At 40.3% G+C, this 23813-nt stretch overlaps 1 protein-coding gene across 1 annotated transcript in view; it reads right to left on the reverse strand.

Moving 5' to 3' along the window:
* SMYD3 (SET and MYND domain containing 3) overlaps positions 1-23813 on the reverse strand; it is a 696975-nt gene that overhangs the window by 527299 nt on the left and 145863 nt on the right. Inside the window, exon 2 of the mRNA XM_077779902.1 lies at positions 10973-11036. Within this exon, the coding sequence (XP_077636028.1) occupies positions 10973-11036 (64 nt within the window). The remainder of the gene's footprint in view (positions 1-10972; positions 11037-23813) is intronic.

Raw genomic sequence — 23813 nt, forward strand, 5'->3', positions numbered from 1 at the left:
ATTTTTTTTTTTTTTTGAGAGAAAGAGAGAGTCTGCATGGGTGGGAGAGAGGGACAGCAGGAGAGGGAGAGAAAGAATCCCCAGCAGATTTCACGCTGAGCACAGAGCCCTATGCAGGCTCAATCTTATGAACTGTGAGATCATACCCTGAGCCAAAGTCAAGAGTCAGACACACTTTTTAAATGTTTATTTATTTTTGAAAGACAGAGCACGAGCAGGGGAGGGGCAGAGAGACAGGGAAACAGAGAATCTGAAACAGGCTCCAGGCTCTGAGCTGTCAGCACAGAGCCTGATGGGGGCTTGAACTGATCAACTGCGAAATCATGACCTGAGCCGAAATCAGAGGCTTAAGGGACTCAGCCACCAGGCGCCCCAAGTTGTAAACATTTTAAATAAATTATGGATACAACTCTTTAGCCAATTCTTACAGAAGCAAAGAGCTCAGCAGGGAGGGTGCCTATGACATGCAAACTAACCAATCCAGAGCCCTACCTCTGCTCTCTGGTAAAAGTCCTAGAGTAACTGGACCCAAGGACCAGGCAACTAGAGACCATGCCTATAATCCAAAACCCTCAGGAATTGTTCAAACAGGCAGCCCTAGAAGGCTTGGCCTGCTCTGCCTTGCCCCTCCCGCAGAAAGCCTACCAAAGGCTCCGGCCTTAGCATCCCCTTTGCACCCACCTTCCTCCGGACTAGGGTGAGGGCTCTGCACGTGCCCCTGGACGGAAACCCAAGCCTCCTGTCCTAGCACCTAGCAGAAGAGATTTTGTTTTCCTGAGCCTCCGGGTCCCATCTTGTGACCGCACCTGACTATCACATGAAAGAAAACAGCATCTATTTCTGGACTCTAATCTATTCATTGCTCTATGCGTCAGTCCTAACACTGGTACTATATTCTCTTCACTATGTAGCTTTAGAGCACGTCTCTAAATCAGGTGTTCTAAATCCTCCAACTTTGCTCTCCTCTTACGTAAAGGACTCAGTTTAAATGTTCTGCATTTCCATATAATTTTCAGTCAGCTATCAATCTGTGGGTCTTTGAATGAAACTTCATTGAATATAAATCTATACAGTGGAATTTTCCAAATCACTTATTATAACTGTTTATGGATTTTGAACTTTTATTTTTTTAATGTCTTTATTTGATTTTGAGAGACAGAGACAGAGGGTGAAGGGGAAGAGGCAGACAGAAAGGGAGACATAGAATCTAAAGCAGCCTCTAGGCTCTGAGCTGTCAGCACAGAGCCCAACATGGGGCTCGAACCCACAGACTGTGAGATCATGACCTGAGCCGAAAGTCGGTCACTTAACCAACTGAGCCACCCAGGCGCCCCAATTTTGAACTTTTAGAACCAATTAATCAACAGGAATTAATTTTGTGCTCCAGAACAGAATATAAATATTAATCTTGACAAAAGTGAAGGTATAAGTGGCAACTTATTGGAAATAGAAGGATAAGGGACAGAGGGTGAGTGGGAATACTAGTATCTTCACCTTTAACAGTAGGGATGGAGGACACTGTCTACACAGTAAGTCCCCCTTGTCCCAGGGGGATCATTCCAAGACTTCCATGAATGCCTGAAACTGTGGACGGCACCAAACCCTATACATGTGACTAACAGGCAGGTAGTGTAGACACTAAGAACATGCTGGACAAAGAGATGGGTCATGTGCCCCGTGGGACCGAGAGGAACAGCTGGGACAGTGTGAGATTTCACCACACTACTCAGAACAGTCTGCAGCTTTTAAAACTTATGAACTGTTTACCTCTGGAAGGTTCCATTTAGTATTTCTAAGTTGCACCTGACATCAGATAACTAGAAATGCAGAAAGGGAAACTATGGATAAGGGACACTACAAAACATAAATAAAGGCTTGCCCATATTGTTTAAAGTTATAAATACGAGAAGGGGAAATTGGGCCTAACAGATGTGTAATAGTTAATCCCAAACCAACATGGCCAAAGTAGATTTTCCCCACCTGAGTCTCTTATACAGCCTTCCCCATGTCATAAATGGGGTCATCATCTCCCCAGTTACCAAATCCAAAAACCAAGGAGTCTTTCTTGATTCTTCTCTCCCTCCCTATCCTATATTCATTCCCCTTCTATTTTTTCACGCCGCCCCATCCCCTCCTCTGAGCTCCACACAAGCATACCAGCTGCCTATGCAACGTCTCCACGTGTGTGCTCAACAGGCACAAACTCAAAACCTGTACACTAGACTTCTCCTCTCCGAACCAACTCTTCTCTCAGAATTCCATGGGTCAGAAAATGGCACCACCATTCCTCTGAAGTTGCTCAGGCCAGAAATTTAGAAGTCACCTCTGACTATTCTTTCTGACTCACCTCCAACATCGAACCTATTGGCAAACTTTCACCTACACCTTCAAAATATGTCTCAAATCCAATCATTACCACCTCACTGCTACCACGCTACTCCAAGCCATCCAAGCTTTTGACTAGATCAGTGCCTTGCATATACTGAGTTCTCAATTTGAGTGAGTGAATGAATGAATGAATGAATGCATGAGCAAATTCAGTCAATGCTTCCTTCAAAACATACCCCAAATCTAACGGAGTCTCTTTGCTGCCATTACTACAGTCCTAGCCACCATCATATGGTGACCAGACTACTGTAAGAACCTCCTGGCTGGTTTTTCATTCCTTACCTTTCCACCCCCGCATAACCTATCCCCACAGCAGTCAGAAAGGTCCCTTTAAAATCTCAATCACACCATCATATTGGTCCTCCTCCCTTAGAATCCTACAGTAGCAGCCTATCACATACAGAACAAAATGCATATTTTAACCACAGCATATAAAGGCCTTAACATAACCTGGACCTTCTCATCTCTCCAATCTTATCTCCTACAACTCTCTGAGTCACCTCCTCTGGTCTACCATCTGGTCTTCTTTTCCTTCCTTGAAAACAGCATATTCACTCCTGCTTTTACATTTGATGTGCATCCAGCCTGAAACTCTCTCCTAATCTTGGTATGTCTTGATTGCTTCTTTCAGAACTTGACTCAAATGCCACTCCTGATAGGTTTTAGATCGACAGATGGATAGACAGATTACAGATCAGTAAGTAGAGAGACAAACCTCTTTCTAAATTATATAGATATACCTATGTCTCTCTCTAAAAATGTATATGATATATATATTTACAGTATATGTATACATGTTTGAGTACACATACAGACACGCAAACATTTTCTCCCAATCGCTATCATTTTCTCTTTCCTTTATTTTAGGCATAAAGATAATATCACATATTGCTTTATTTTTTTTTATTCTTGACTTCCTGGGATTTATTTATTTTTTTTAATGACTTTTTTTTATTTATTTATTTCTAGGAGAGAGAGAGAGAGAGACAGCATGAGCAGGGGAGGGTCAGAGAGAGAGGGAGTCACAGACTGAAACAGGCTCCAGGCTCTGAGCTGGCAGTCAGCACAGAGCCCGACGCGGGGCTCGAACCCACGAACCGCGAGATCATGACCTAAGCGAAAGTCGGACGCTTAACCGACTAAGCCACCCAGGCACCCCCACATATTGCTTTATTAATTTATTATCTGTCTCACCTGGAATATGTAAACTTCATTGGCCAAGGGCTTTCTGTATCTTTTTCAATAATATTGTACCAGAGCCTACAAAAGTCCTGGTGCTGGGACACCTGGGTGACTCAGTCAGGTAAGCATCCAACTCTTGATTTTGGCTCAGTAATAATCTCATGGTTCGTGGGATAGAGCCCTGCATCAGTGCTGTCAGCCTGAGCCCGACTGGGATTCTCTCTTTTCCTCTCTCTCTCTACCCCTACCCCACTCATGCTCAGTCTCTCTGTCCCTCAAAATAAATAAATAAACATAAAAAAAGAAAGAAAAGAAAGGAAAGGAAAGGAAAAGAAAAGAAAAGAAAAGAAAAGAAAAAAGAGGGAGGGAGGGAAAGAAAGAAAGAAAGAAAGAAAGAAAGAAAGAAAGAAAGAAAGAAAGAAGGAAGGAAGGAAGGAAGGAAGGAAGGAAGGAAGGAAGGAAGGAAGGAAAAAGAAAGAAAGAAAGAAAGAAAGAAAGAAAGAAAGAAAGAAAGAAGGAAGGAAGGAAGGAAGGAAAGAAAGAGAAAGAAAGAAAGAAAGAAAGAAAGAAAGAAAGAAAGAAAGAAAGAAAGAAAGAAAGAAAGAAAGAAAGAAAGAAAGAAAGAAAAAGAAAAAGAGAGGGAGGGAAGAAGAAAGATGGATAGATCCTGGTGTTGACACTAATATTTCCTAAGTAAATCAACAGATAAATCCATAATCAAGTCCTTCATACCTTAACTCACTAGCCCCACCTCCAACTGCCTTTTTTTTTCTAAGACAAATTTTCTAGAGCAGTTTCAAGCTCACAGCAAAACTGAGAGGACAGTACAGAGGCTGCCCATATACTTCCTACCACTGCACATATTATCAACATCCTCACCAGATGGCGCATTTGTTACAACTGATAAACCTACAGTGACACATCATCACTCAAAGTCCATAATGAACATTCAAGTTCACACTTGATGTTGTATGGTCTATGGGTTTGGACAAATGTAAAGTCTATCCGGTACTATTCAATTCCTTTTTATTCCTCTAACATGAGAAGTTTGTTCCTGCTTCAGTTCCTTTATATCTGCTGTCCCTTTTAGGTAAAAAATCTGTTCTAGATCTTTCCATGGATGGCTATTTTTGTTGTCAATTAGATCCCAGGTCAAATGTCATCTCTACAGGAAGTCCTTCTGTAATTACCCATTCAATGGTGAGCTCGGGCTCACCCAAATCACACTCACTCATATAATTGTGGGTGGGTATTTAACATTATCTGTCTCCTCGCTCTACAACGCAAGCTGTATGAAAGCCAGTATCTTGTTTACTTGGTCACTGCTAATTGCCCACCACCCCAACACCCAGAATAACTTAGAACAGGGACCAGCTAATAGCTACTCAATAAATATCTACTGGATAAACTGGATGAGGAAGGTTCTCAGAGAACTATGTAAGAAGAGGGAGAGGAAGTAGATGCTGATGTACGTGAGCTAAATTCCCTTATCTACCAGAGCAGGCAGTCAATCAGTAATGCCTACACAGATGGCTCAAGAAATATTTCCTTGGCTCACTTATATGGAGAATGTAAAAAGAACCAAACTCAGATGCAGAGAACAGATCAGTGGTTGCCAGAGGCAGGGAGTACAGGGTGACAGAAATGAGTGCAAGTGGTCAAAATGTACAAATATCACATTACAAGGTAAAATAGGCCTTGAGGATGTAATATACAGGATGATGACTATAGCTAATAATCGCTGTATTGTATTTTAAAACTTACTAAGATGGTAAATCTTAAAAGTTCTCATCACAAGAAAAAAGCTTGTAATTATATGTGATGATAGATGTTAACTAAACTTATTGTGATGATCACTTCACAATATACACATATATCACCTCATTATGCTGTACACCTAAACCTAACACAATGTTATATGTCTGTATCTCAACTAAAAAAATAAAAAGAGATATTACTATGGACAGATTATATAAAGATAATGTAATGTCTTAAAATCTAATTTGAACCAAGTATCACTCATGAATGTATTCATTCATTCACTCAGCCACTTACACTCCATCTGCAGCAGAAAAATGCAGGGAGCACCCCCACCCCACAGTGAACCTGGCCTTCTAACGGAAGAAACACGCAACTAAACCAATAATTAAGATAATTTCTGTATGTAAAAGGAGAGACACAAACTAGTCTCAGTTTAGGAAAGAAGGGAGTGACATTTAACCTGGGTCATAACAGATAAGTCCTTGGAGTTCAATAGTTAGGAGGCCAGGTCTGAGTCCAAGCCCAAGGACTCATGTAGCCAAAGGCCCAGAAGTAAAAGTGTAGCCAAGTTGGACTTCATCCTGAGGAAGAGGCCAGGGCTTTCTGCAGGCGGGTGACAGATCATGCCTCCACTGTGGAATAAAACAGTCACTCTGGCTCCTGAGTGGAAAACAGAAAATGAGCCGGCAGGAGCACAGAGACGACAATCGAGGAGGGAGGCGACAGTGACATGCACACGAGTGGTGGCAGAGAAGCTAGAGAGAAGGGGCCAGTTTAGATCTTCAGGTGGTAAAATCAGCAGGACAGGGTGATTAACCAGGAATGGGGCCAAGAAACGAAATGAGCCAAAGATGACGACGCCCTGGAAACTCAACCTGCCGGGGAATTGGTGACATTATTCACTGAAACTGGAAAGGAAGGTTTGGGCGAAGCAAGCGCACTCAGGTCCAGCTACAGGGCATTTGAGACATTGGTGCATCATGCAGACATACCCCGTAAGGTACGCAGCTGGTGGAGGAGAGAAAGCAGGGCACTGGAGATGGGAGTTTAGAGGAAGATTAAAATACAGATGCCGACCGACAGTGTGGGAGCTGATGGGATCATGCAGCAGGTCAACGTAAAGTGAGCAAAAACAAGCTTAGGGCCCCAGACATTTGCACAAGTCAAAAACATAAATAGGAACATATAATTTCAACCTTCACACAGTATTCTCTTTTTATTTACAATATAGATGTGAGCCCACTTCTCTACAGAACACTCGATGCATGTCCTATCAGTCTGAAGCCTGACACAGAACTATTTACCAAATAACTAAGGGACTGGCTTTCTTCATTATTGCCAGTATTGAGTATAATATTCTAGACTGCAACTTATTAAATCACCCTATTAAGGAGCGCCTGCATGGCTCAGTTAAGCATCCCACTATGGCTCAGGTCATGATCTTGTGGTTACTGGGTTCGAGCCCCACGTCAGGCTCTGTGCTGACAGCTCAGAGCCTGGAGTCTGCTTCGGATTCTGTGTCTCCATCTCTCTCTGCCCCTCCCCTGCTCAAACTCTGTCCGTCCTTCTCTCTCTCCCGCAAAAATAAATAAAATATGTAAAAAAAAATTTTTTAACCCTGTTAAAGTGTTGACTAATGTGAATTTCATCAAAAATGAGTCAAATCATGCTGTAACGAAGCATAAAATGTAAACCCACAAATAAGATTCACATTTTTAAAGTGGTCTATAATTATTAACATGAAATAGAGCCTGTCTCTGCTAATATAGTACTTTTACAAGTGTATAAACTGCAGTTGATATAATATCCCTGCTTATTTGGCTCAGCATTTATTTCAATTACAAATGGACATTTATGACTCAAATTAAATCCAGCATAGGTAAAATAATTATTGGTGAATTTGCTTGAAATTGGTTTACTTTATAACAATACTGGAAATTTTGAACATTTTTTTTAAAAGAAAACTTAGAAAATGAACAAATCAGGAGACTCTAGATGCTGGCGAGGATGTGGAGAAATGGGAACCTTCTTGCACTGTTGGTGGGAATGCAAACTGGTGCAGCCACTCTGGAAAACAGTGTGGAGGTTTCTCAAAAAATTAACAAGAGAACTCCCCTATGACCCAGCAATAGCACTGCTAGGAATTTACCCAAGGGACACAGGAGTGCTGATGCACAGGGGCATATGTACCCCAGTGGTCATAGCAGCACGTTCAACAATAGCGAAATCATGGAAAGAGCCTAAATGTCCACCAACTGACAAATGGATCAAGAAGATGCGGCTTATATACACAATGGAATACTACCTGGCAATGAGAAAGAAGGAAACCTGGCCATTGGAAGCAACATGGATGAACTGGAGGGTATTATGCTAAGTGAAATAAGTCAGTCAGAGAAAGATAGATATCATATGTTCTCACTCATATGTGGATCAGGAGAACCTTAACAGAAGATCATGGGGGAGGGGAAGGTGAAAAAAAAAAAAAGAGAGGGAGGAAGGCAAACCATAAGAGACTCTTAAATACTGAGAACAGAGGGTTGATGGGATGAGGGAGAGGGGAAAGTGGGTGATGGGCCTGAGGAGGGCACTTGTTGGGATGAGCACTGAGTGCTGTATGGACACCAATTTGTAAATTATAGGAAAATAATAAAAATTAAAAAAAACAAAAACAAAAAAATAAGAAGAAGAAATAAAAGAAAACTTCGCCTGCTCCTCCTCTTTGATCTCAAAATCACCTGTGATGTTCTGTTAGTGACAATAGAGAAATAAGATTGGTTCCCACAGATAAGCCCTCTCTTGCATTGTATGACACATCATATGGTAAGCTATACACACACGTGTACAAAGCCCCTGATGACAAGATACTTTGGGCAGGATGGGAAACAGCACTGAACACAGCAGTCAGTATATACACATCTGTGTACACTAGACACAAAGTACAGACTAACAGTGGGGTGTGTATCCTCCACCCACAAAACAAACACACAGAGATTACCTCTGGAAAACCGAAGCAGGAATGGAAAGGAAGCTGGAAGAAATATTCACTCTTGTTATTTTACTTTTCTGTTTAAAAATGAAATGTGAAAACCAGTGACACTGAAAACATCCTTATGGGCACGAGGGACATTATACCTTGGAAAGCTCCACAGCCTCTCAGACAACTCACTGACGCCACGGCCCCACACATCAAATGCTAATATAATGAACCAAAGTTATGTCCCTCCAGGGTAAATACATTATAGATTTTATGCTACAAATTCACATCCTCCATATCAATTTCCATTCCGAGGGCGTCTGTCTCCTGTTCATTACTGTTCATAGTTCAGTTTGTCACTTTAATTTTGTGCTGCTTTGTAGGAATCCACAATAAATACAACATTTAATTCTGTACCTGAAGGGTGAGCTAAACAGAGCAGTTTAAATGCATATGTTCTGGCCAATCTCTGACTCCCACCCCACCTCTGCACACATCCCATCCCCCACACACATACAAGCATATGCACTAGCTGGCTTGTATATGGTATCTTTCATCTTACTAGCTCTTTCTCCATTACTTTCTACAGTACATCTGACGATGACATTATTATTGATGTTACAGTAAACAGGTAATGTACGTGGTAAAAGTACATGGACTATAATGAATCAAAATGACATACCCACCCACCAAACCCCCTCTACTCGTTCTAATCAGATAATGGATTTTCTTCTTTGAGTGTACTACAAAAGGGGGAAGGAGCAGTGGAGAAAAAACATTCATAAAAATGGGGGAAAATAAAAGTAAATGTTTAGGTCATTGAGATCGGAAAGGAAGTTCATCCAGAAGATGTGTGTTAAGTAGAATGTAACCCATCAGTTCTACGTACAGTACAGTCTTAACTTGAAGTTCCCTGAAACACAGCTCAGTTCACATGAATAAGCCTGATAACATCACCACAGAACAGTCGATCTAGAATTTATCTTGTAGAAAAAAAGCACGGGTTTCATTTTTTTTGCTTTTTCTTATTATTATTGTTAATAATCTTACATAAATCTAGTAGCCTTCTGTGACAGAATCTTTGCTTTAAAAAGAAGGTAAAAATAACCCAACCGTTNTGAATACAGTAGGAAAAACAGAAAACTATACCTAATCATAATGATAAAGCAAAAATTCCTCAGATAAGCATGGTTTAGACTTAAAAGGAAAAGCAGAACTCTGAGGGAGGGAGGGAGAGAGGGAGGGAGGGAGGGAGAGGGAGAGAGAGAGAGTGTGTGTGTCCACACACACCTACCTCAAAATAAGAAAAAAGATGGGAGGAAGGTTGAGAGCAAGGGACACAGACACAAAACCTCCAATTAGACTTTTTATTGTGATGCAATTCGTTACAGCATAATTACATTTCTTATGAAATGATTAATCGTAAGATTAGAAGAAAAGGTTATGTTGAATGTTAGTTATACATCCTGTAAAGAATTTCAAAGCTATTAACGGCAGTATTCTCATAGACTGTCAGCTGCTGTAAATTAAACTCTTGGAAGGCAATTTGGCACTATCTTTAAAAATCCAGGGGCGCCTGGGTGGCTCAGTCGATTAAATGTCCAACTTTGGCTCAGGTCATGATCTCATGGTTCGTGGGTTCGAGCCCCACGTCAGGCTCTGTGCTGACAGCTAGCTCACAGCTTGAAGCCTGTTTCGGATTCTGTGCCTCCCTCTCTCTCTGAACATCCCCTGCTCATGCTGTCTCTCTCTCTCTCTCAGAAATAAACAAAATATTTAAAAAACCCAAAAAACCCTAAATCATATGTGCTTTTACTAATCAATAAAACTAGGAAGAATTTATCCTACAACTAATTTGTGGAAGTGTGCAGAAACATGCACAAAAAGAGGCTTGCTCCATTACTGGCAATACTAAACGTGGAAAATAATTTAAGTACTCCTTATTGAGGAAATTGTGACAATGGTGCATTCATATAAGGGAATCAATGGGATGGTACCAAAAGTTCCTCTAGGCAGTTTATAAAATGAAAAGGAGAATAAAAGTATACAAGAATAACCCATATCTGGTTTTTTAACAAAGAATAGAAATACATGAATGTGTCTGCATGAGAAAATGCTGCAAAGACATAGAAGAAACTTAACGGCGATTATCCTGGGCACTGAGATTGAGATCAGGAGGACACGAAGACAGGAGTGAACATCTGTGTGTGATATATGTATCCTGTGTATTTAATTTATAGAGAGAGAGCATATATATGTGATTTTTTTGCCATACACATGTATTAATTTTTAAATTGAAGGTAAATAAGTTAAAATAAATCAAAGATTGTGAATAAACAGAAACAGGTCAATGGGCATCACAGAGCACAAATTTAAGATCAGAGAACTGGGGCGCCGGGGTGGCTCAGTTGGTTAAGCATCCAACCTCAGCTAAGGTCATGAACTCCCGGTTCATGAGTTCAAGCCCTGCATCAGGTTCTACGCTGACAGCTCAGAGCCTGGAGCCTGCTTCCAATTCTGTGTCTCCCGCTCTCTGCCCTGCCCCCATTCACACTCTGTGTCTTACTCTCCCTCTCTCAAAAATAAAGATTTTTTAAAAAGTTCTTTAAAGAAAAAAAAAAAGAGCAGCGAACTTAGGGTTTCACTTACACAGAGGAACATTCTTACCTGGCACTTGGCACTGCAGTATTTGGCAACTCGGCACTGAGAGCATCGCATCAGTTTTTCCTTCCTGTTAAAAAAAAATTCCCATTAGGAAATGAGTGACACCAGTATGTTCTGCTCACTCCATCTGTATGATCCCTTAAGATTTAGATTTTTACCTGATGAACATCTTCTTTCATCCTCAATGTGAGACATGGACATACTAATGTTCTCTTTTCTAAAACTGTGGTAAAATATATATAAAATTTACACTTTAAACATTTTTAAGTGTATAGTTCAGAGTGTTAAAAAGATAATTCAAGGGGTGTCAGGGTGGCTCAGATGCTTAAGTGCCCGACTTCAGCTCAGGTCATGATCTCAAGGTTTGCAAGATCAAGCCCTGCTTATGCTGACAGCATGGAGCCCCATTCATATCCTCTATTCCCCTCTCTGTCCCTCCCACACCTGTGTGCACACGCGCTCTCTCTCTTGCGCTCTCTCGCTCTCTCAAACATTTAAAAAAAAAAAAGATAATTTCAGAAGCAAAATGGAGTCACTTATGCTTAGCGCCATATCATGTGTGAAACTTATACAGTTTTGAGTCCCCCAAAAGTGGATGCTTAAGCCAGTCAACCAGCGATGACTAGTTAGGTGACCCTCCTGATAGACCCCCGCTCTCCTCCAATGAAAGTGACCTGCAGGAACCAACTCATTTTTTTCACCTCCTATAACTGCCACCTTCTGCCTAAACAAGTCTTCCTTTCGTACAGCATCTCAGGGCTACTTTCTGTCTGCTACACTGGATCCCGCCTAATTCATGAACCACTGAATAAAGCCAATAAGATCTTTAAAGTTTACTCAGTTGAATTTTGCTTTTTAGCAAATGGCATTAAGTATATTCATTTGTTGTGCGACCATCACCACCATTAATGTCCTTTTTAATTTAAAAAAATGAATTAAAATCAGGTTCCCATGGAGACCAGAAGTTCTGCTTCATAGAGATTTTAATCTCTCCACATGAAATATAGAATTCAGTCCCAGGAACTACTTGCATTGAAAGTATCTTATACTCTTCAAGTATAAAGAAAATTGTATAAGTCTTCATTTATCACATAGTGTAATTATGAATATCCCATTCTGGAAAATGATTTTAAAATTCCATTAAATGCTGTTACTACTTTAGATGTGCAGAATTGAGATTCTCCAAAGTTTCATCCCCCCAAATCACTTGTGTAAGAAAAATGCAAAAATGAATAAAAGGCTGAATTATAAAATAAAAAATAAATAAATCTGATGATAAAATTAATAGTGACAAATAAAAGGCAGGAAAGACTGTGGATACTTTTAGGATAGCCAAAACTTTAAAAAGTCAAACTGTGGGGCGCCTGGGTGGCTCAGTCGGTTAAGCGTCCGACTTCGGCTCAGGTCATGATCTCACAGTTCGTGGGTTCGAGCCCCGCGTCGGGCTCTGTGCTGACAGCCAGCTCAGAGCCTGGAGCCTGTTTCAGACTTTGTATCTCCCTCTCTCTCTGACCCTCCCCTGCTCATGCTGTCTCTCTCTCTCTCTCTCTCAGAAATAAAACATTAAAAAAAAAAAGTCAAAGGGTAAGTTAAATATCAATGAGAAAACAAAAACAAATCCTTCTAAGCACTTCTAATGTGCCAGGTACTATTCAAAGATTTTTACATCTGTAGCTTACACTTAATTTCAAATAGCCCTATAAGTAAGCAGTCTTATTGTGACTACTTTAGGAATAATCCAATAGATTTTTCAAAAGATAAAAAGACATAGCGGAAACGAAGGAAACATGGCAGGCAATACTGAAAGGGTAAAAACAGAATCCTAAAGAGAATCAGAACCTAAATATCCCTGGTATACTCTGGGACAGCAAGGGCCAGATATGGAGCATCCAACCAGGGGAGAGGTTAAAATCTAAATAAAGGGAAGCCAAAATGCCTGCCATCCCCAAGTACAGAATTGTAGCGGTTACGTATCAACAACTCTGGCAACAATGCAAACCCAAGCAATCTGGCCTTTAAGCTCTTACTCTATCACACTGGACCACTACTCTTGGGTAAAACCAAAATCCACTCATAAGCTGTTACGAGACACACTTCAAATAAAAGGACACACAAAGGTGGGTGAAATGGACATGCCAAGCTAATATTAACTACAGGAAAAGTCTATGTAATTACATCAATTTCGACGGTGGGGAGAGAGGGAAGCACTCTATGGTTAAAGATCTTGTTAGAGATAAATAAGGTCAATACTCAATGATAAGAGACTCCAATCACCAGGTGTTAGGTACCTAGTGACAGAAGTACCCAGTCTCTGGGGCACCTGGGTGGCTTAGTCGGTTAAGCATCTGACTTTCACTTAGGTCATGATCTCACGGTTCGTGGGCTCGAGCCCCACGTCGGGCTCTGTGCTGATTGCCAGCTCAGAGCCTGGAGCCTGTTTCAGTCTGTGACTCCCTCTCTCTCTGACCCTCCCCTGCTCACACTGTCTCTCTCTCTCTCTCCTAGAAATAAATAAAACATTAAAAAAAAAAAAAGAAGAAGAAGTACGCAGTCTCAAAACATAAAAAGTACAAGTAACAGATATGAGGAAAAAATGACCAACACAGTAAGTTAATGCATGTAAGGCCCTTAAAATAGTGCCTGGAATATAGTAAATAGCATATAAGTATCAGTTATTGCTATAAAAAGACACAGTCTTTTTCAGGAATTCAAAACCAAGCAGACAAAGAATAGGAGCTCAGGGAGCCTGGGTGACTCAGGTGGTTAAGCCCCTCCCCCACTCATGCTCTGTCTCTCCTTCAAAATAAACATTAAAAAACATTTTTTTTAAGAATAGAGGCTCAAAAATTTACTTGATCTCATGCAATACACAGACCCTTATGTCTGTTATATGAACGTGAATTCACATATTCCTTTTAAGCACCCACTGACCATTTACAAAAAGTGGCCACAAAGTAAACCACAAAGCAAATCTCAAAAACCCCAAAGAATCAATATCATATACACCATTTTCTTCAATCATATGGAAATTAAATTGGAATATATCATACACACACACATATATATTCTTTTAAAGTAGGCTCTACACTCAAGTTATAGGGGATAGAACTCACAATCTTGAGATCAAGAGTCACATGCTCTACTGAAAGACACATGTTCTACAGCCAGGCATCCAGAAAATCGATCAAATAATGGAAAAATATCAAAATTTCTGAGATAAAGTGAACATACTACTTACAGGAACATTTATAACTTTAAATGTTTATGTTAAAAAGAAAAACTGAAAATAAATGAGCTAAACATTTAAGTCAAGACTTTAAATTAAAATTAACAGAAAACTAAGGAAAGCATAAGCAGGAAATTATACAACAAATATACAAAATAGAACACAGTGATCTACTAGAGAGGATGAGCAAAACCAGAGGGACATATAACAGCAACAAATTTCTTGTAAGATCACTTAAGAGCAAATTTCCTAATAAATAAATTGGGAACAGGGGTGCCTGGGTGGCTCAGTCAGTTAAGCATCCAACTTCAGCTCAGGTCACGATCTCACAGTTGATGAGTTCAAGCCCCACATCAGGCTCTATGCTGACACCTTAGAGCCTGGAGCCTGCTTCAGATTCTGTCTCCCTCTCTCTGCCCCTCCCCCGTTCATGCCATCTCTTTCAAATATTAATAAATGGTAAAAAAAATTTTTTTTTAATAAATAATAATGGGAACAAAATGGAATGGAACTCAAGATTCAGTAGACTGAAAAACAGACAAGAGAAAATTCTGAGAGAACAGTAGCAGTGATATAATTTTCGAATCTCCTTAACTCTCCCCATTTAAAAAAAATGACAGCACGAGGTAGAGAGCAAACCTGAGTACCACTCGCCACCAGGGAAAACATCACAACAAACCCAAAAAGTGAATGGGCAGAAGAAAGCACTAATAGCTCTGAGACTTAAGTCCGTATATTTGTGGGCAAAAACAAAGAAGGCAACGGGGCTCCCAATAAGCCTGAAAACAGAAGAAGCTCCAAGCTGCCAAAAGATGCCCAGTGTATCCAGCCAGTGTGAGAACGGGAGCCAAAATTGGGAGAGGATGCTTTCTGCAAGAATCTTCCTGAGGATGAAGTAACTGGGGCTCCCCTGAGGGCTGCCTTCCTCTGACCCAACTTCTCAGATGTTCCCTCTTCTTCCTTTTCTGGTATAAGTTTTTCAGAGTGGGGCACCTGGGGGGATCAATAGGTTAAGGCGTCAACTCGGGCTCAGGTCATGATCTTACAGTTTATGAGTTCTAGCCCCAAATCAGGCTCTGCACTGAAAGTGTGGAGCCTGCCTGAGATTCTCTCTCTCCCTCTCTCTCTGCCCCTCCCCAACTTGCACTTGCTCTCTCTCTCTCTCAAAATAAATAAACTTAAAAAATATTTTTAAGTTATTCAGAGGCAATTTCTGTTACTTGCAAATTTAAAGCTCCAGCTCTATAAGATGTTTCTTCTCAATTTTAAAAATCAATGGGCAGAATCATGCTATCTCAGAAGATCAGAGATGAACAGGTTAGCAAGTAAAACTGTGTCCTTTCCCTCCCAGAGCTACCAGTCACAGACTTTCATGAATTTTAACCCAGAATGTTGGCAAAGTGAATAGCAAGATTAGTCTAAGTACCTACATAATTTAATTGTTGTTTTGATGGGTGGAAGAAATTCCTTAACATAAGTTATTTCAATGTTCAGGGTTACATTTCAAATAACAAGTTCCCAAGTTTCAAAAACAGGTCAAATGAATCCAAGAGAGAAGTGGCATGTGTTTGATCAGACAACCACTGAGCCCCAGAAGAGCTCCTGATTCTCTCTCGGGCTCAGGCTCAGAGAACAGAATCCTGTGAAGCCAATTCCAGCACCGCGATAAGGAGAAAGAGATAGAGGAGTTTCCTTCCAGTACTAAGATTATCTGATTCTGCTTCTCTTGCGCGACTAACAAATATTAACTAAATTTGAGGATGACAAAAGTTGTGCCCATTTTAGGTGAATTACGGTAGTTGCAGAGGCACAGAGAAGTGATGAATATAGAATTTTCAGATTGCGGAAATATCCAGTTTGCAAAATGATTAGCTCAAAGTCCAAATGGACTTTCTGAATGAAAAGCAATCTAAGGAAATAGATATCAGTAACAGAAAATGATTATTTACCTCTCTTCCCCTCTCCACTTAAGAGAGAAATAGTGTTCTACCCCCAAATAGGAGAAGCTATTAAAATTATTTTACACCACAATCAGTGTTAGCTTTAACTCCGCCCACCAAAAAAGCAAAAGGAATCCCCATCACTTATTCATACAAGCTGTGCCAGGCTGTAGAACACAGTGTCAAATCAGAGAAAATTCTCAGGCAGCTCAGTACCCCAAATACAGTGGTTCATGGAGCAAGACAAGTTAAGTCCTCTCTTTCAACTAAAGTCTGGGATGTAGTTTCTCCAACAGCACAGGCAAAGGAAATGTAGAAAGGAAATAAAAACAGAACAAAATTACTTGTTCTTCCAGTATACAAATCTAGAAGATATATATGGATACAGGAGAAATCACTGTGTCTAAAAAATCAAAGAAGAAATGAGATTAAGTGGCTCCTTCAAATCCCAACAATCGGGGTAATATTTAAGGGAATGTCTCTTTGTCCTTGGTTACCAGCGGGAGGTGGGGGGGGGGGGGGGGGANAAAAAAAACTGCAAACCAACAAACAAAACCCTGCCCTAAAGTAGTATGGGCAATTGCCAGGTGGAGGAAAAGAAGTTTCCTGGAAAGGATAATAGGAAACAAACAAATCCTAGTGATTCACATTCCTCCCAGCCCTGGCAGCTGCAGAATCCACGTTAAGCTTTCTGTAGAGAAAACAACACACCACAACCCATGCAGATACAGCGTACTGAGTACACGGGCAGTATGTCTTTGTCCCCTGGAAGTCTCCTGGGGCGCCTGGCAGTCGAAGCGCTCCTTCACCGGCCTCCGCACAGTCCCTGCTGGCCAGTCGGGCCCAGGCAAGGGCTGGATGGAGCACAGCCCTATACAATCCTAAGCAACCCAGGCCCCAGCGTGTGTCTTTGCAGCCTCTTCTGAGCTGAGGCTCCGTGCCCAGCAATCTTTTGCACACTTCTGTCCTTTTTCAAGGACCGAAATTTAGTTTGGCTGATCACTGTGACCTTTGAGAAGAAATGTGAGCTGAGAGAAAGAACCAAGTTCATCAGATAGATAGATAGGTGGCCTGCACCACTCACACCTGCTAAAGAAAGAGTGCTGGCCACAAGGTTTAAGGAAGACTCTCGGGTGACAATTCCTGTGAAAATAGATCTTCACATAATTAGGACAAAAGGTGCTCTGTGGAGGATGAGGAACATGGACTGTCTTAAGAATAAAGAGCTCCATTTGTTTAAAAGGCAAAACCCAAAGTAAGTGAATGAAGTCTAACTATAATTTTTAAAACAAAGAGACCACAGAAATAATATTTCTTTAAAGAATCTTTGTTTGTAAACATCTCCAAAATCTCAGACTCTTGATTCGTTAGAAACATTAGTGTCATGTACCCAAGTACCTAGCTGTTTCCCCATGGAAATTTCTGGAGCAAATGAAACTCTACACTATAAAAAGGAAATTATCCAAAATAAAGTCACAGTATTCTATCCAAGGGTCATATAATTGCTTTTACTCTGACCAAATAAAATACACTGCAAAATGCTAAACAGAAAGAATTCCCTTTGGCATATGTATTCATAACAATACAGAAAAGGAATCTTCCATTTTTGTTTCCAGATGGTAATTATGTTGGTATGGGCCTAAAGGCTTTTTTTTTTAATTACAGAGATTCTCCTCCACCATCCACCTAACTATCAAATAATGTTTTTTTAATGTTTATTTTTGAGAGACAGAGAAAAAGAGAGAGAGAGCGAGAGAGAGAGCGAGAGAGAGAATCCCAGGTGGGCTCCGTGTTGTCAGTGCAAAGCCCAATGAAGGCCTCGATCTCACAACCATGAGATCATGATCTGAGCCGAAATCAAGAGTAGGACGCTCAACTGACTCAACCAACGGAGCCACCCAGGCACTCCTCAAATAGTTTTTAATACAAAGTAGCAGATGTGGTCAAAGTAATACAGACTCACAACACAGAAAAGCAGAATTGGGTTCAATTTATTTCTTTCACATCCCCTATGACTTAATTTCAGATTTCTTCTTCTTTTTTTTTTTTTTTTTTTACTTTTTTTCTGAGAGAGAGACAGCGTGAGCAGGGGAGAGTCAGAGAGAGAGGGAGACACAGAATCTGAAACAGGCTCTGAGCTAACGGTCAGCACAGAGCCCGACGCAGGGCTCAAACCCATGAACCGTGAGATCACGACCTGAGCCAAAGTCGGACGCCTAGCTGACTGAGCCACCCAGGCGCCCCCAGATTTCTAACATTCAAAGTAGAAAACAAGAAAATGCAATGGTCAATTGTTTCAGAAAAAAATAAATCTATGATCCCCAGGCACCATACCTTCCTGGGCAAAACACAAGCAATTTAAATTCACATTAGCACTGACAGAGAAAAATCACAGCATCCAGCTTCAGCTCAGGTCATGATCTTGTGGTTCGTGAGTTCGAGCCCCGCACCAGGCTTTGTGCTGACAGCTCAGAGCGTGGAGCCTGCTTCAAATTCCATGTCTCCCTCTCTCTCTGACCCTCCCCCACTCACACTCTCTGTCTCTCTCTCTCAAAAGCAAGCACACATCAAAAAACTGGTGAGTTACAGCTGTTTTTTAAGGCAAAGCAGTGTAAGGTAAACTGAAGAAAGCTGTGACCAAAACACACTGAAGCGGACTTTGATCTAATGACATCTCTGCTCCTAAAAGAGAAACCTCTTGAGCCTAGTCAGGTACTTTGACTCTGATAAATCTAAGAGATGTACTCATCTTCCCCAAGTTTCCCTGAAATCCAAAATAATAAAAATATGAGAAAGAAGAAGAAAAATCTGATTTTGCCCAAAGAGTGAAATCAGATACCCTTTAAATACATGTGCATTGCTAGTATAAATACCACACGGCATTTACATGAAAATCAAAGCACCATGGGTAGTATTTTTTTTTATAGTTTATTGTCAAGTTGGTTTCCATATAACACCCAGTGCTCATCCCCACAAATGCCCTCCTCCATGCCCATCTCCCCCCTTCTCCTCTCCCCCACCACCATCAAGGATACAATTTCAAATAAGGTATAAGAATAACTGATCAACACTTTCATCAATAAACTATAACCTAAGTTTTCAAACTGGCAAAAGATGGTCATCTTGATTTCAGTTCTAGGAAAGAGTTTGTCACGAAGGAGGAATTCTCCATCATTTTCCTCTCGTTAAAAAATGAAAGTTTATTTATTTATTTTGAGAGAGACAGAGACAGCACAAGTGGGGGAGAGGCAGAGAGAGGGACAGAGAGAATCTCGAGAATGCTCTACACTTACAGACTGGGGCTCAAACCCACAAACCATGAGATCATGACCTGAGCTGATACCAAGAGTCAGATGCTTAACTGAAGCACCAGGCACCCCTGAAACATGAAATTATAAAGAAAGTAGATGGTGCTGACCTAGTCCCAAAGTAAAAAAACAAAACAAAACAGAAAAAAACCTTAGATGAGACCTTAAGACACAGAACAAAATGTTACACCTACCAATGCATTTTTTTTTCTTTAACATTTATTTATTTTCGAGACAGAGCGTGAGCTGAGGAGGAGCAGAGAGAGAGAGAGAGAGAGAGAGAGAGAGAGAGAGAGAGAGAGAGAGAGAGAGAGAGAGAGAGAGAGAGAGAGAGAGAGAGAAAGAGGAAGAGAAAGAGAATGAGAACAGGGGAGGGGCAGAGAGAGAGGGAGACGCAGAATTAGAAGCAGGCTCCAGGTTCTGAGCTGTCAGCACAGAGCCCGACGTGGGGCTTCAACTCAGGAGCCACGAGATCATGACCTGAGCTGAAGTTGGACAACTGAATCCCCCACACACCCCCAATGCATTTTAATTAACGACTTGTACAGAGAGATCATTATCTGACAGCCATGAGTGAGAGTTACCGGGTTAGGGCAGGGTTTTCATGCCTGCGTGGTCCTCCTACAGGGAGCAGGCGGTACGGCCAATACCAGGCCCTCCCACAGCCGCTGACCCTCCACCTCACAGATTCCGCTCATCTGATAATGAGAATGCTTTTCTCCAAACACTTAGGTGAGATTTTAGGAATAAAAATTTGCTTGAAGTAGGTATAGAAAAGTCAGATAAATAGCAAATTTTTGAACATTTAGAAGACCTAGATAGAAAAAATGAAAAATTTATGACAATGAACCCAAACAGAAGTTAGAAATGCACAAGAAAGAAATTCATTTGCCCTGAAATTTGGATTTAGGCTCAGTATGCTCTCAGGTATGAAACAGAGAAAGTAAACGGAGCAGAAAAAATTCTAAGAGAACTGTACTTTAATCCTGGATGCTTATTTATCGTTCTGCAACTAAAGGTAATAAATATACTTCTTTGTCCCTAAAGTTATTCTAATCTAAAATAATGATAATGATAATAACAATAATAAAAGCTACCTAGGATGTTGAGCAGATTTTTCACATTACATTTACTTCATAAAGTAAAGGGTTGGGGGGGGAGTTAAGTTTCACTTACTTATTTTGAGAGAGAGAGCATAAGCGAGGGCAGGACAGAAAGAGAGGGAAACAGAATCCCAAGGAGGCTCTGAGCTGACAGCATGGATCTCACAAACTGTGAGACCATGACCTAAACAGAAATCAGGAGTCTGACACTTAATCAGAGCCACTCAGGTGCTCCTGCAAAGTTTTTTAATGTGTAAAAAACATGACTGAAGAGAAATAGACCAAAATATGGCAATTTTTCTTTGAATGACATGAACTAAGGTGATCTCCCCTTTTTATCTTTGCAAATTTTATATCGGATTATTTTAATTCCAAAATCAAACTAACATAAACTTTAATGAAAATGTATTTTCATTTGCAACATTATTTAAATGGAATATGTATTATTAAATAGACTTGAATTGTCTTTGGTCTAACGCAGGACACAGAGCCAAAGAGAGCAGTAAACAGAAAGCTAGGAAGATCAACTCTAATTACGATTTCTTCTAGGGCTTATAACAGCAAACATAAATATATGCTTTGTTTAAACAAAATATTAATGAAATTATACTTTATTAATTGAATTTATTTTTAACTGGCATTTGCTAAAATTAATGGTATTATAAAATATTTCTTACTTTTTGACAACATATGAGGAGCAGGACAAAGTGATAAGATCAATATCATATTATACCAAAAAAATAACATTTCTGGATTTAATATATTCTAAATTTTTTTAATGTTTTTTTTAATTTATTTCGAGAGAGAGACAGCGTGCGCAGGGGAGGGTCAGACAGAGAGAGAGAGAGAGAGAGAGAGAAAGAGAGAGAGAGAGAGAACAGTGGAGGGGCACAGAGAGAGAGGGAGACACAGAACCCGAAGCACGCTCCAGGCTGTGAGCTGTCAGCACAGAGCCTGACGTGGGGCTCAAACCCACGAACCGTGAGATCATGACCTGAGTTGAAGTCGGTCGCTCAACCGACTGAGCTACCCAGGCGCCCCTGGATTTAATATATTCTAAACTATAAAAAGCGATCATTTCAGAAAAGGAATTAAATGGGTGAAAAGCTTTTGCCACTTGGAACTTGTGTTACTCAGCCTCCTTCTGAACACAGATTTCGAATTCATCTGAAGCTTCATTTTTCATCATTTTCTTTGACTTATTTAACTTGACATTCATCCAGATAAAGTATAATTTCCTTATTCCTTTACGGTAACTTTTACTTTGATTTGGAGTCAGCCATTCAAAACATTACTTTTATAAAAACTCAACTGCAAATAGAAAAATCTTTGAGTGAGACAGGAAAGAAACCAAAGGCTGTTTCAAAAAATGGCCATGTCATTCATTCACTGATTCATTCTTTGAACTGAAATGCACCAGGCCCCTTCCAAATGCCAGACTCTACATTAGGCAGATGGCGGCCACTGTCCATTGCTTCCCCAACAACCACTTCTCTCTTCTGTGCTAAGAGAATTGCAACTTGTTGAGATAGCAAACAGAGAGCTCCCGATCAGGGAGGACAGGCTGCCAGTTTCAAGGGAATAAATCATGACTGTTCTAGACCAATGACAACCTCATGCCCCATGGCCACAGGTTGCCCTAAGAACAGGCTATGTGACCCAGTTCTAGCTAATGGCTGTACAGGGATACAGATGATCCTCATTATTCATGGATTCCTTATTTGCCTACTCACTGAAGTTTATTTGCAACCCCAAAATCAAAACCCATAGCATTTTTACAACCATTCAAAACATGCGTGTGTCTGGAGAGGCAAAACGTTTGTCATCCGATGCACATATTCCCAGCTGACGCTTAAAAAAAGGGGACATTCTACTTTCTTGTTCAACTCGCGTACTATAAACAAGTTCCCTTTTCAGTCTACTTAATGCCACATTTTCTCACTTTTGTGCTTTTTGTTGGTGACTGTGCTACTTAAAATGGCCCCAAGCACAGAGCTGCAGGGCTGTCCATGTCCCCAAGCACAAAAAGGTTGTGATGTCTCTTAGGGAGGACATACGCATTAGAGATCCCTTGTTCAGGCATGAGTTACAGTGATGCTGGCCGTGAGTTCAATGCGAATGCATCAACAATACATTTTAAATAATGTCTTTAAATAGAAACACACATAAAACGAGGTTCTGCACCGATTGGTTCATAAAAATGTTGCAGCCAGAGGCTCACAGGAATCTAACCCTACATATCCCCTAAGAGCAATGGTTCAGCATCAGCTAATGCAGTGTTCATGCCAACTTTATAAACATGACCACTGCGACCAACAATAAGAATCAACTTTCTCATCTAAGGAGAAAGCTCTTTACCTGTTTCAACTTTCTCAGCGTGGGAACAAATGCCACCAAAGATAAAGACCCTCACAATATAATATAGCCAACAGCTGCCAAGCTCCAGTTTGGGGATGAGAAATACACTTAATTTTATTATGTATTTATAAACAGCAATATACATTCTCAAAAAGAAAATTTCGTTTGACACCTGAGGTAAATAAGGCATGTGTGACAAATATATAGTGTCTGATCCCCTATATAATTATGTATGAATGTGTGTATATAAAGATATATCACAATTAGTTCTTCATTCCATATTGATAGAATTAATATAATATCCATACTGATGAACATCTGGACTGATTACTATGTTTTACTATTATGAACAATGCTACAATGAATACTTGGATTGTGCAGTGATTTTCAAAACTAATTGATCTCCATATGAATTTAAAAATTACTAAAGGACCACACAGAACTTTCATTTATATGGGTTATATCTATAAATATTTTGTATGTTATATCTATAAGTATTTATTAGAGTAAAACTAATAAATTTTTAAAGTATTAATTAATCCACTTAATCCCATTACATGCTGACATAAATAATGTATTTCTATAAAAAATAACTATTTTCTTTTATTTTTTTAACGTTCATTCATTTTTCAGAAACAGAGCATGAGTGGGGGAGGGGCAGAAAGAGAGGGAGACACTGAATCTAAATCAGGCTCCAGGTTCCAAGCTGTCAGCACAGATGGATGCGGGGATTGAACCCACAAACTGCGAGATCATGACCTGAGCCGAAGTCGGACGCTTAACGGACTGAGCCACCCGGATGCCCCAAAAATAACTATTTTCTGAAACAAAAATAAGTTAGTGAGGACAGTGGCAGTGCTTTGCATTTTTGAAAGTCTCTTTAATGCCTGACTTAACAGAAGGCAGCTA

The sequence above is a fragment of the Crocuta crocuta genome, unplaced genomic scaffold (genome assembly GCF_008692635.1).
Source record: "Crocuta crocuta isolate KB4526 unplaced genomic scaffold, BGI_CrCroc_1.0 scaffold322, whole genome shotgun sequence".
Lineage (NCBI taxonomy): Eukaryota > Metazoa > Chordata > Mammalia > Carnivora > Hyaenidae > Crocuta > Crocuta crocuta.